Source organism: Aythya marila (assembly GCF_965140915.1).
Source record: "Aythya marila genome assembly, chromosome: 3".
NCBI lineage: Eukaryota > Metazoa > Chordata > Aves > Anseriformes > Anatidae > Aythya > Aythya marila.
Genome location: NC_139044.1, coordinates 70,606,361 through 70,618,704, shown reverse-complemented (window position 1 = coordinate 70,618,704; position 12,344 = coordinate 70,606,361). Strand labels below are relative to the sequence as shown.

At 48.9% G+C, this 12,344-nt stretch overlaps 1 protein-coding gene across 1 annotated transcript in view; it reads left to right on the top strand.

Moving 5' to 3' along the window:
• Positions 1-1,601: 1,601 nt before the first annotated feature.
• The window catches only part of SCML4 (Scm polycomb group protein like 4), a gene marked incomplete at both ends in the record, with an annotated part of 35,435 nt that continues 24,692 nt past the window's right edge, over positions 1,602-12,344 (top strand). Inside the window, 4 exons of the mRNA XM_082756174.1 lie at positions 1,602-1,802; positions 6,446-6,575; positions 8,302-8,502; positions 10,979-11,173. Of these exons, the coding sequence (XP_082612300.1) occupies positions 1,602-1,802; positions 6,446-6,575; positions 8,302-8,502; positions 10,979-11,173 (727 nt within the window). The remainder of the gene's footprint in view (positions 1,803-6,445; positions 6,576-8,301; positions 8,503-10,978; positions 11,174-12,344) is intronic.

Here is a 12,344-nt window from a genome sequence, read left to right as displayed (position 1 = left end):
TAGTGAGTCATGCTTTCAAGGTTTTGACCAGGCAAAACGTATTTACCCTTGGGGCAGGGAATCCCGTGCTGCAGACACTTCCCACCAGACGCAGCCCCCGTCGAGCAGTACCCTGCACACAACAAGGGAGCACAACCCCATTCCTGCTGCCCGCAATGTCAGCTCTGCTCAGTCCAATCATGCTGGCTTCTGAAATGATCAAATTTGATTTTGGAGTTTGTAGGTATTGTAAAAATCTGTGCTCGTCTGTGGTAATAAATAAACCTCTGCTTGCTTTCTTTTTTGAGCTTCAAGGATGCTCTTGGACCATGTCTTCAGGCTGTCCTCTGTAAGTGAGAGGGCCAGAAGTAAAAGTGTAAAGCAGGGAGTCTTCCTTTACCACTGGCCTGAGGGAACATGAAATTGAAAACGTCAGATGTTGCAAGGTTTATCATAAAAGCACGAGAACTGCTCATAGGCTTCTGCCTAGCAATGTGTGCAAGCCAGGGCTGGGCTAGTATTCTGCCCACGCTCAGGAAAGCAGATGCCTGTGCAAACCAACATTTGAAAACCTATTGCTGCAGGGGTTTTTTTATTGACCTTTGTTAGGATGCGACCCTCGCCAGGAGCTGTGAAGAATGCTGTGTATTCCCTTGCTGCTCCGGGTATGGTCGTGTATTTGTTTTCTTTATTAAAACTTGGACAGAGGGAAATGGACCAGATTCCACTCCATTACCCCTGCTCAACTTCATCAGCTGCACGGAGTTGTGATGAAATAACAGCTTTTGATGGAGTACATCCAAAAGCCCACTGCTAGCATGCACGGCAACAGATGCTGTAACACTGCAGAGAGGAACGGTTTGGCAATCCTCCTGTTGGGTGGCTACCTCCTGCCACCAGCCCCCCATGTGTGGTCCCCCCACGAGGCTCTGCCTCCCCGCTTGGGAACGCTGTGCAGGAAACAGAGGGAAGCCTGTTTTGATATAGGTAGCAACTCCAAGGTCAGGAAGGATCTGCAGGAGCACTGAATCCTAGAAAAATTCAGGCTGGCAGGGACTGCAGGAGGTCTTCTCCTCCAAACCCCTCTGAAAACAGGGTGGAAATGTTGAACTCAGAGCTGGCTGCTCACCAGTTCGCTGGCGATGGCAAAATGAGGCTGCACCAGAGACACAAAGGTGTTATCTAAGGGCTGTGGGAAAGCTCTTCATCATCTTCTTCATTGTGTCTTCATCAGCTCACCTGCAGGGTGCAGGGTCAGCCTGCCAGTGTGGGATTCACAATTAGCCACCTCTTACAGAGACCTCGCCACTTGAGCCAGCTCCCTGCACTGTACTCATGGTCAGAGGAGAGAACGGGGCATGACATGGTGTTGGTCTCTCTTTGGAGAAGCTGAGCTGAATGGGGTCAGTGAATCGCGCCCCAGAGAGAAGCCTGTAGCACGACTGTCACCGCTTTGTGATCAACAATAAACGACAAGATGACAACGCGAGGAAAAGTGCGGCTGCTCTGCCTCCAGCTGAAAAACCTTGAAAAGAAAAACCTCGATAAGAAAAATAAATAAAAAAAACTCTTTTCTCTTTTCCTTTCCCTCCTTTCCTGCCTTGTCTGCAGCTCCTGGGCACATGAGTGCCTCCCCACCACCACCCGCCAGCCGGGACCCCGTGGCCATGCAGTCCCCGCGCATCGCGGGGAGGAAGCGAGGGCGGCCCCCGCTCCAGCCGGCGCCCATCAAGGTGGCTGTGCACAACCTCTTCTCCGCACCGGCCGGGGCTCTGCCGCTCGTGAAGATCCCAAAGAAGAGAGGGAGGAAGCCCGGGCACAAGGTAGATATGTGGTTTTCACGCTCCTTCTCCTCCTCCTGCAGTTTGTGGTGGGTTTTGCCTTAGGAGCGCAGGTGAAGTGGAGGAACGGAGGCTGTGTTGGGTGGAGCGACGCAAGGAAAACAAGAGAAGCAGGTTCCTCTTCCACCTGCGCTGGTGAAAAAATAGAGGGAATTTTCTTTTAGAAGTTTAAAAATGTTTTAATTTGAAGTGTTTGGAAATAATATGTGGGAGCACCTCAGCCCGTGGGAAGACGGGACCGTGATGCTGTAGGAGGGGAATTTACTCCAGGGAGTGAAAAAGAGCTGTGTTTGAGCGAGATGCCCTGCTGCCAGTAAATCGCTATGTTATTTTCCATCCCTTTCCACCACCAGGTAGGTGCACAGTGTGTGTTTGCAGTGCACACTCCTGGTGTTCACCAGGAACAGCGACAGATGCAAAGCAGTCTCTGCCAGGTGTCAGAGGAAAGTGATGGTGGTGAAGCAGAGCTGCCCCAGGAGCAGGCTCAGTATCCCTCTTTGGATTACCCCAAAACTGCCCAGCAGCAGCCCAAAAGAGAACCACATGTCCAAGCAAAGATGGGGGCAATTGCTCTGGTGTTTTGTAAAATGTGGGGTATGGAAGTACTTACCAAGACATTATTTTTCACTTCAGGATGAGGTTAATAACCTGGGATGGAAACATCTGACTTGATTTACTTCAGTTAGCTGCTCCTCCTAGTAATTTAAGCTATTATCAGTATTGCTGGGTCACTTGTAGGCTCTTTAGATCAAAACCATCCACGTCTGAGATAATAACACTTTGGAGAGGTGGTGAAATTGAGTCCCTGAGATGATTAAGTGATTTGCCAAATCTCATGGTGTCCTCGCATGAGGAGTCTCAGCAGACCCCAGCCTTCATGTCCCTTGAGTGTCCTGCTGCCCCCCATTTCTTCTACCCGCATTTACAACTGATCTGTAACTTGAAAAAAGTGTGAGAAAGTGTTTTCACCACCCAGCACACATCTGTACACAGGAGAAGCTAAAATTCAGGCTCACATTTGCTGCTTCGGACCAGCGTCCAGTCAGCCGGGCATCACTGGGGGGATGATGTTATTTCCCGGTGAGTGGCAGCTAGAAGCAAGGCGTGCTTTTATAATTGATGGCTGAGGTTTCTGAAGCTGACACTTGTGATCTGTAACATCCGAGGCATCTGGCCCCGTGTTATTTATTTGCGTTGCAGGATTGGTACGCCCAAGCAACGTTTTTCTGAGAGGAGCCTTTGTGCGGGGTGCGCTCGGCCGAAGTGAATGGCTCTCCATGAAAAGCACTGCCAGAGCACAAGTCAAAGATTGCATTTTTTGATGGGTAACTCGAGCTTGATTTAATTAGCTCGCTAATTGTATGACTTTCAGATACCAGGAGACTTAGACGCATTTTAAAAAATGAATCCATGCCCAAATGGCAGACAACCAAATTCTTTATAGCAACCAGATAGCTGAATTATTACAGAGCAGATGGAAAAATACTTCTGAATTTTTAGCAAACTAGGAATTTACAGCCGAGATTTAAATTTATTTTGACTGAGATGTGAATAACAGACATTTATAATCACATGCTCTTTATAGCCAGATGACCCATTGTCAGTTTTCATTGATATTAAAGCAAATATCTGTGTCTTCCTAAACTGACATTTCATCACTCTTCACCACAGAGCAGAGACCTTTTCCCCACTCTCCTCTTTATTTTTTCACAGCTTCGGTTATAAAATTTCATCAGCTGCTTTTCCAAAAAAAAAAAATCATTTTGTCCCTGATGCTGAGCTATCTGCCGTAAACCACTACATTTTCCCTAAACGCAGTATTTTTTCTGACTCTCTGAATCTCATCAGGAAGAAGTCCATGCCGGCAGCCCCAGGATAGCTTGGTGGACGGGCTGGGATTGCTGCCCTGGCTGGAAGCAGCAGGAGCTGGCACCTGGGGCTGCTGCAGCTGCAGGAGGGGAGGATGTGCTGTGCTCCCTGCACCCCCAGAGCCACCTGGTTGTGGGGTGTGAGCGGTGTTAGAGGGCAGTGCCCATAGGGGAAAGATAGAAGTCACAATTAATGGTGATAAACAAGCACTCGGGACTGGGAGATGCTGGGATTAAGACTGCACAGACCACCTGCAAGCAATTCATCCATCCTATGAGGCGGTCTTGAATTTCAAGGTTTCATATGCTCCCCTCAAGGCTACCTGCCTCGCTCACTGCTGAACACTTTGGGGACATGGGAGGCTGTGTGCACACTCCCCTGCACCAGCTGCTGTGGTGAAGAAAGCTATCGTGTGACATGAAGAAAAGGTGAGAAGGAGGTGCCTCTGCCCTCCTGGCTGGAAGAGGAGAGGCTGGTGGGCACAGGGTGAGCCCCAGCCTTGTCCTGCAGTCAGGACAAGGGACAACCAGTGCACAGGAACTTGGAGCCATGAAGATCCGTGGTCTACATGGTTTAAGAAAAGTACCAGGGCAGGTTGCATCATGGTACATCTTGTTTCTGCTTCCTCTGGTCTCTTTTCCATGGTAGAAGGTCTGTAAGACAGGGCTCTGCTTGTATGTCTTGTTTTAGAGCAAGTGCCTTTTTTATTTCATGTTGTACATATTAAAACTTATGGCATCTGATATTCAAAAGCTGATTCAAATGCCTTACTGTGAGGACTTCCCATAGCGCTCTGGCAGATTTGCTCTGTCTCCTCACTCTCCCTTTTTCTATACTTCACCACTTTTTTTCACTTCTGTGTGTCTGTGCTTTCTACTGCCAAGCTCTCAGTCAGCTGGTGGATTGGGTTGGCTTTTTGATAGAGAAGAATCAGTCCAAGAAAAAGAAAACTTTGAAGTAAATATCTGGAGATATGCACTTAGTGATACACAGGGTCTGCTCTGAATTTTGGTGTCCAGAAGATATTTAAGCCATATTTGCTGCTGCACCACCTCCCGTAATCAGGCATTGTTTTATTTTGATCGAAGGAAGGCACATCGTCTGCTACTCCTAATAAAAATGGCATTTATCTCTGTATCAAGAGGCTGTAGAGTACATACTGTTGCAATTAAGTTTGCAGTAAATTGCTCGCTACACCAGCAAACTGCCAAGAAGGGGCTTCCAAGCTGGGGAGCTTACACAAGTCTTCCCCTCTGTTTGTTTGCTCTTGAACACAAGCCTGCCTGTGCCTCCGAGAGCTGAGGAGCAGGTGGAGGAAGCTGCCTGATGGAGGCTGGCAAACCTCTGCCCCACGGGCAGCACGCAGCCAGAGGTGCCCAGGACCTGTTATCCGTGGGGGTGTGTGTGCATATTGATATATTTATTTATATGCATGTACAAAGGTATATCTGTCTATATACAGATGTATGTACTTGTAGAAATGTGTGTGCGCTATGCGTAAACACATATGCAGATACGTATGTTTATTATGTATATATAGATGTGTACAAGCAAAATCAAGACCAGAAGCCTAGCATAAGGGCTACCCAAAATTTCCCTGCGTTTACTCATTTCACCACAGGGAAATGAAACCTTTATTTCCACCCAGGCTTACTGTGCCCACCTTTCCACAGAGGATGCTCTGAAGGAAATTATAGTCTGTGGCTACTTTATAAAGCAGCAAGTTTAAGAAGGTCTTGGTAGAGATCTGGCAGGCAAAAATCACATGTAACTCAACAAAGACAGCATTTTTGTTTGCTTTGAGAGGTACCATCCCCGTACATGCTACCATGCTACTGAAAGCAAGAGAGACCCTCAATCCTATCTTAATGAAGCTCTTGCTGGAATAAGCCAGTACCTGGGGAATGGTCCAAAATCCCAAAGATTTAATGACAAAAATCTCACTTGGGTGGTGCTATGTCCAGCAGTCTTCCCTCTCCATTCCCCAGCTTTCTGCTTTTGCTTACACTGAAGCAGTGATGCTTGTTTTACACAGCTGCAACCATAAATCACGAACAACATAAATCTTTAACCAAAATAACCTCTACTCTCCACCAGAACTTGCTGGAGATTTGGGTCTGCAGCTAATGGTCTGCCTTAATTTCTACCTAAAATACGTGGTGATGCCGTGCTGTAAATTCCCACTGTGTTTCACTTCTCCAAGCCGGGCTGCCTGTCACGAAGATTACTGTAATGGTGCAGCAGTTTATATTTACTACTGGGTAGCAGCACACTATGGACCACAGTCTGAGGTTATTTACACGGGTGCCAGCCCCAAGTAGCCTCGTGGTGTCGCTGGATCTACACAAGATTTACACCTCTGTAAGCAAGAGCAGAATTTAGCCCTGAATTATGACGTGGATAAAGACCCCAGGTCTGCCCTGTTCGGAATCGTGGGGGAATTATTTACACCCACATGAAACGGGCTGTAAAATGCTGTTGCTCTGATTTGTTAGAGTGTTACACCCAATTTGCTCAGGTGTAAATAACTACCCTGTGGGTGGCATCATATTTGCATCCCACAGCTGAAGGCATCGCTGCCTGCTGCAAATCAGCCAGGCTGTGGGCTCCAGCATCCTCCCAAGGGCAGAGCTCCTACAGAAGGGGATGCTGTGGCAAACTGCTCATGGGTGGGAGCTCCCAGGGAGCGACATGTGCAGAGCAAAACTGGAATACCTGGTGTATGTTTTTGTTACCCCCCCGGTTATTTTTTGCAGCTGAAGTCTCGTGTTCTGATGACTCCCTTAGCAATCTCTCCGCCGAGAAGCACGCCGGAGCCTGATGTTAGCTCGATCCCTCAGGACGCAGCGACCATCCCCAACTCAGCTGCCCCACAGGCTCTCACAGGTATGCAGGCTCACAGGCACCACGGCAAGAGGGTGAGCAGGTCCCACGGGCTGTCAGCCAGCTGCTGTGTTTTCCAGAACGAGCAGAGCTCATGAAAATTGGATTTTTCCCGATTAGACTGATGGCCAGTCGCACAAAGCAGACGTGTCCTGCAGGACTGTGTTCTGACAGCTATGTGTCAAGTTCAGTACAGACCTTGGACCCATTCCTCTTGAAATGTGGACGTCAGCATCCCATAAATATTACCAGTTTATTCCCGACACTCATCCCATCAGCTGTGTCGCAACGACAGGACGGGGAGCATCTGTTACCTCTATGGGAGAAGGCGGGCAGAGGCAGGGTTAACCAGCACCTAAACCCCAGAGGCTCACAGCAACAGCAGACCTGGTCACTTCTGGTGGTAGTCTTTGTTGTTGTTGTTTTGTTTTTGCTTATTTTAGAATATACCAGAAGGAACATAAGTCAGTGCTTTTAAATTGACGTAAATGAGAAGAAAATCAACAAGACAGTTGATTTACCCCGAGATTTCAGCAGAGAAATGGATTAGCTAACATTACATTCTAAACTAAACATATAAATCCCATTATTTCTTAGCTGGGATGCACAGAGGAGAAGTTTTCCATCTGCTCTGGTGGCAAAATGATACTAAGCGTGGCGACAACGACGATAATAATATATTTTATTCTCATTTGTCCCTTCGCATCCGAAGGCGGCGAAGTGCTTGGCAAATGCTAGCCGAGTGGCATTTCACGTCGTGCTGAGAGATGCACTTGGTGCCTGAAGGCTGCAGCCAGAGCAAGGATGAAGGTGATGGAGGCAGGGCCAAGCTGGTTTTTGCAAATTTGGTGGGGCTTGACGTGATGGCACACCAGGAGAGCTTCGTCCTGACAGCCCCCTGTGACCCGTGCGTGCTAGGTGTGCTGTCCATGGGTTTGCTCAGTGCTCTGAAGGTGTAAAGTGCCGTGTAATGTTAAGTATGATCACTATTGTGCCCCCGTGTACCTAGGATACACTGTCTGAGCCCCTTCTGCTGCTCGGTGAGAGATGTGGTGGCAGAGTGTGCTGTGACAGTCGCAATAGATTTTCATTACGGTGATGCAAACTGTAAATTATTTCCAACTTTACGCAGCTGTCATCATGTCCTCCGCACCGCTTGATGTTTTTTAGTCACATATCTGATTTCTGTCAGAGGATAATGTTATATTGTCTGAGAGATGACAGCTCCAGCGCACTCAGGCAGCTATTATAATATGTCTCACTTTAGCCTGACTTCAGGCTGTGTCTTGGTAGCCTGTAGTTACCACAATATTATCTCCATGCCTCTGAGACGCAGTTAGCTTTGGCCAGGCTTAAATAAGTTCATGTGAGCAAGAGGAGACTGCTGATTTTTTGGCTATTGCAGGCAGGCCTGATGGCGTGGAGCAAAACTGCCTGCACAGACTTCATGCACTATTCTGAGTCCCTCATGTGTGGCACTGTCACCCAGCTGTGGTCCCCGGAGGGGTTTGGGCTGCAGGCGATGTGCTGCTTCCCTCAGCAGCACGCAGGGTGCTGGGATGGATGTGGAGGGTCGGGAAGCTGCCACAGGCCATGGCATGGCACTGCAGCAGGGCATAGCCCCCCAGAAATCACCCTCCAGAAACCACAGCTGCATCACGGGCAGCAGCAGCAAGGGATGCTCTCAGGGCCGTTTTGTAATAACCGTGTTGGTGTTTTGTGCCCGCAGTCTGCATTTACGTCAACAAGCAAGCCAGTCTGGGGCCCTACCTCGACCGAAAAAAAGTGCAGCAACTGCCAGAGCACTTTGGGCCCGAGAGGCCTTCCACGGTCCTGCAGCAGGCTGTCCAGGCTTGTATCGACTGCGCCCTCCAGCAGAAGGCTGTCTTCTCGCTCATCAAGCCGGGCTATGGAGGCGAGATGGTGCCAGGTACAGTGTTTGTGTACAGGGGTTGGGAGGCCGGTAATGAGTGGACGACCCCAGGGGTCAGTATGGGGTCCAGTCTTGTTTAACATCTTCATTAATGATGTGGATGATGGGGTAGAGTGCACCCTCGGTAAATTTGTGGGTGACACAAAGCTGGGGGGAATGGCTGACACATCAGAGGGCTGCACAACCACCCAGAGGGACCTGGACAGGCTGGAGAAATGGGCTGACAGGAACCTCATGGAGTTCAGCAAGGAGAAGTGCTGCATGTGGAGAGGAAAAAGCCCAGGCACCAGGACATGCTGGGGACCACACAAATGAAAAGCAGCTCTGCAGTTCCTGGTGGACACCAAGCTGAACAAGAGCCAGCAGCGTGTCCTTGCTGATAAGAAAGCTGATGGTATTCTTGGCTGCGTTAGGTAAAGTATCACCAGCAGGTCAAGAGAGGTGGTCCTTCTGCTAAATTCATCATTGATGAGGACACACCTGGAGCACTGTGCCCAGCTCTGGGCCCTTCAGTACAAGAGAGACCTAGGCATACCAAAGAGTCCAAAAAAGCCACAAAAATGATCAAATGATGGGAGCACCTCTCCTACAAGGAAAGCCTGTGAGCCTCAGGCCCCTCCAGTAGCTGAGCGTTGCATGCAGCTGTACAGTGATGAGCAAGCCCACGTGAAAGCTACATAGTGCTCTGAAGGAAACCTTGCACAAGATTCAGCTGCTGGTGTGTCCTGCTGCTGCAGGCCATGAACCAGGTCTGCTCCCAGCTGCAGGAATTGCAGGAGTCCTGCAGCAGCCTCCTGCAGAGCAGCACTACAGAAACACGTCAGAGCAACCAGGGAGAATTTTCCAGGACCTTCTCGTTGTCCTGGAGTGATGCTCCTCTCTTTGTCATGTTGGTCTCCCATGTCCCACGCCAAGTCACCTGGCATGGCTCTCAAACTGAACGTAAACTTATTTTTTTAATAACATCAGGAGGTTCGTGTCACAGCACTGTGGGGATGCAGTGGAAGTGAAATGACGGGAGTGTGGGAGCAATGCTCTCTGAAGAGCTGCTGTGATTGATTCAAGCCATGCCCCACCAGTCTACATGCAGGGTCCGTGTCCTGTGTGGGAGCAGCACATCCAGACCGCTTCCTCCCTCTCCTTTAATTCTCTTTTGAGCTCTCTAACCACAGGTGTGCCTTCCCTAAGGGACATTCAGAATACTCTGAGAATGATCCAGATTTGTTCACAGAAACATGAGATTGAAGTAATTCAGTGCATTTTTTTTTCTTGGTTCTGTGCTGTGTATATGGTTTTAATTTCAAGCAGGAGAGACACATTGTGCACCAAGCCTGGCAGATACTTTGGTCTCAGTTCATCTAAGCTGGCCCAGCCTCAGGTACCTGAGCTAAAAGCACCTGGCCAACATGATTGCAAACTTCTCACCTCTTCTAGTCACTGTCCAGTAGGTGTGATGGCCGTCTGGCCGTGGTGGGGCTCTGAGATTGCAGCTCCCTCCCAGCTGTCAGCTTTGTCCGGGAATTTTAATTGCTCTGCTCTCACCCTTGGGTTCAACCCTAGATGTATTTCTAGAGAGCAGCCCTCATCCTGCTCGGCTGAAGCACAGAGCTACTTTCAGGTCCTCTACAACACGAGGAAGATTGCTCTTGGTGACAAGAGTCCTGGCTGCAGGGGTCTTCCCACAGCACCACGTAGCAGAGATGGTGCTGGGAGCAGTGCCACAGGGAAACTTTCTGTTACCTGAACATCGCTGTGGCCTGCCTGTGCACCTCTGCAAGCACCAATTCACATTTTTTTGAGCCCAGATGACCAGAACAATGCCTACGAGTACACTTCAGGCTTTACCAGGAATTAGCACTCCCTTGTCTCTCTTGGAAATGTCTTGTGCCAGCATGGACCACTGTCAGTTCCCCCCCAGGACGAAGGCTCTCCTGCTGGCACAGCCTCTTGTCTTTTCCTGACTCACAAACAATCATTTCTAGTTTAACAAAAGATTCCTCACACTTTAATGACTACAACTACCACCCTTCTGTTTTCTATAATGCAATTATATCACTAAATAAAGCCCCCTGATTTAGTCTGGCAGACCTCTTCAGTAAAATCCTGATATTTTGTTCACATGTCTTTAGTTCCTGTCTCCCCATTTTCTTTTAAAACCGTGGGTGTTGCATTGTCATCTTTTTGTTTGTTTGTTTTTGTTTTTGTTTTGTAATTCACTGTAATTCAGTTGGATGCATGGATTAGATATCCTTGCACTGCTGCCAATGCCTGGCTGCATCTCTCTGGGGGAAGGTAATGTGATTCATGTGAACTCAGCTCCTTAAGCTCCTCTGGTTTGTTTTGTACTTCAGGTGAGGTAACTGGGTAAAATAAGACATGCAGACAAATACAGGTATGAAATCTTTTTCCCTGCTCTCAAACAACCCCCATCCATGCATTGCTGGGTACTGAATTGCTCTCGCTTGCTCTCCAGTCTCAGCTTCTTTCGAGGGGAAACAGCATCTCCTGAGCCTGCTGGCAGTGAACAGCATTGGGTATGTCCTGCGCTTCCTGAAGAAGCTCTGTCGCAGCCTCCTGTGTGACAACCTCTTCAGCAACCAGCCCTTCCAGCAGTACAGCACCGCGCCAGGAACCCCGGAGGTGTACGAGAACAGACGGATGGAGGCAGGTAGGCTGCCTGATCTACTTGTGCTCAGGGTTCAATGGGGCAGAAGAGATGACTCTCTCCTTTTATGCTGGAGAACTGCAGGTCCCCGTGGGATGTTTCCAGAGGGAGACAGGTGGATCTGCAGCATTTTTCCTGGTTGGCTACAGAGGCTTTCATCTGAGAACCACTGTGTTGAGGAGCCCCAGAAGTGACAGGGATACTTCTCTGAGTATTTTGTATTCCTTTGCCTCTTTTATTATTATATTTATTTATTTTCCCAAGGAAACAAGGCTCACGTGGTCCCACTGTCCTTGTGTCTGTCAGTAACTTCTCGCCTCCTCAACCATATCTAGGCCTGGGGTAGAAGTCTCAAGGGGACTGAAAGAAAGGTGCAAAGATAAGGCCCTGAGCCTCTGCTTCACTGGCAGGCCTCACCCCAACTTAAATTATTGTGCCTTCTCTTTCTTTAGTGGTGATGTGGGCACTTGGGGAGCACGTTCTCTCTCTCATACACCCAACTATACATGTATGCTGGCAGCTGAGAGAAGGGTGGTTTCGTGTCCACAATTATTATCCACAGTTTATTTGCCAGGAAGAACTGCAGGTGTGCTTTACACACCAAAGCCAAGAGCAGGGTGTGCACACAGTGTACAAACCTCCTTTTTGTGCAAAGAAATCCAGCTGCCACTCTTAAACGTAAGGGAGGAAACACAGGAATGCACACTGAAAAGCAATATTGTTTTCCTCTAGACTAGGTCATTTGCAGCAACCCAAATATTTCTGAGAGGCTAAGGGATTTCAGTAGCACAGAGTGAGTGACTTCCAGCAGGCCTGGCATTTGCATTTACATTTGTATTTGCTTTTGCTTTTGGTTTTGCTATGCTGTGTGTGATGGAAGGCAGCTCCATCGGTGGAGTTTTTACCATGGCTGTTACACTCTGAGCATCTCCTACATGATTTCACTGCAGATACCCCTGGCACCATTCACACTGGCTCTGCCCAGCTCCTGAGGAAGGGGCAGAGCATTACCTTGGTCCCAGAGCAGGCAGGGGATGTAAATGCAGGGAAAGGCCTTAAGCCCAAGGCTGTCCCACTGCTGGGGGCAGTCACTGTCCCTCCTGGAGGCAGTGTGGGCTGGGGCATTCTTTGGCAGGGCACGTGCTGGCCTGGGCTCCTTCCCCTCACCTGGGAG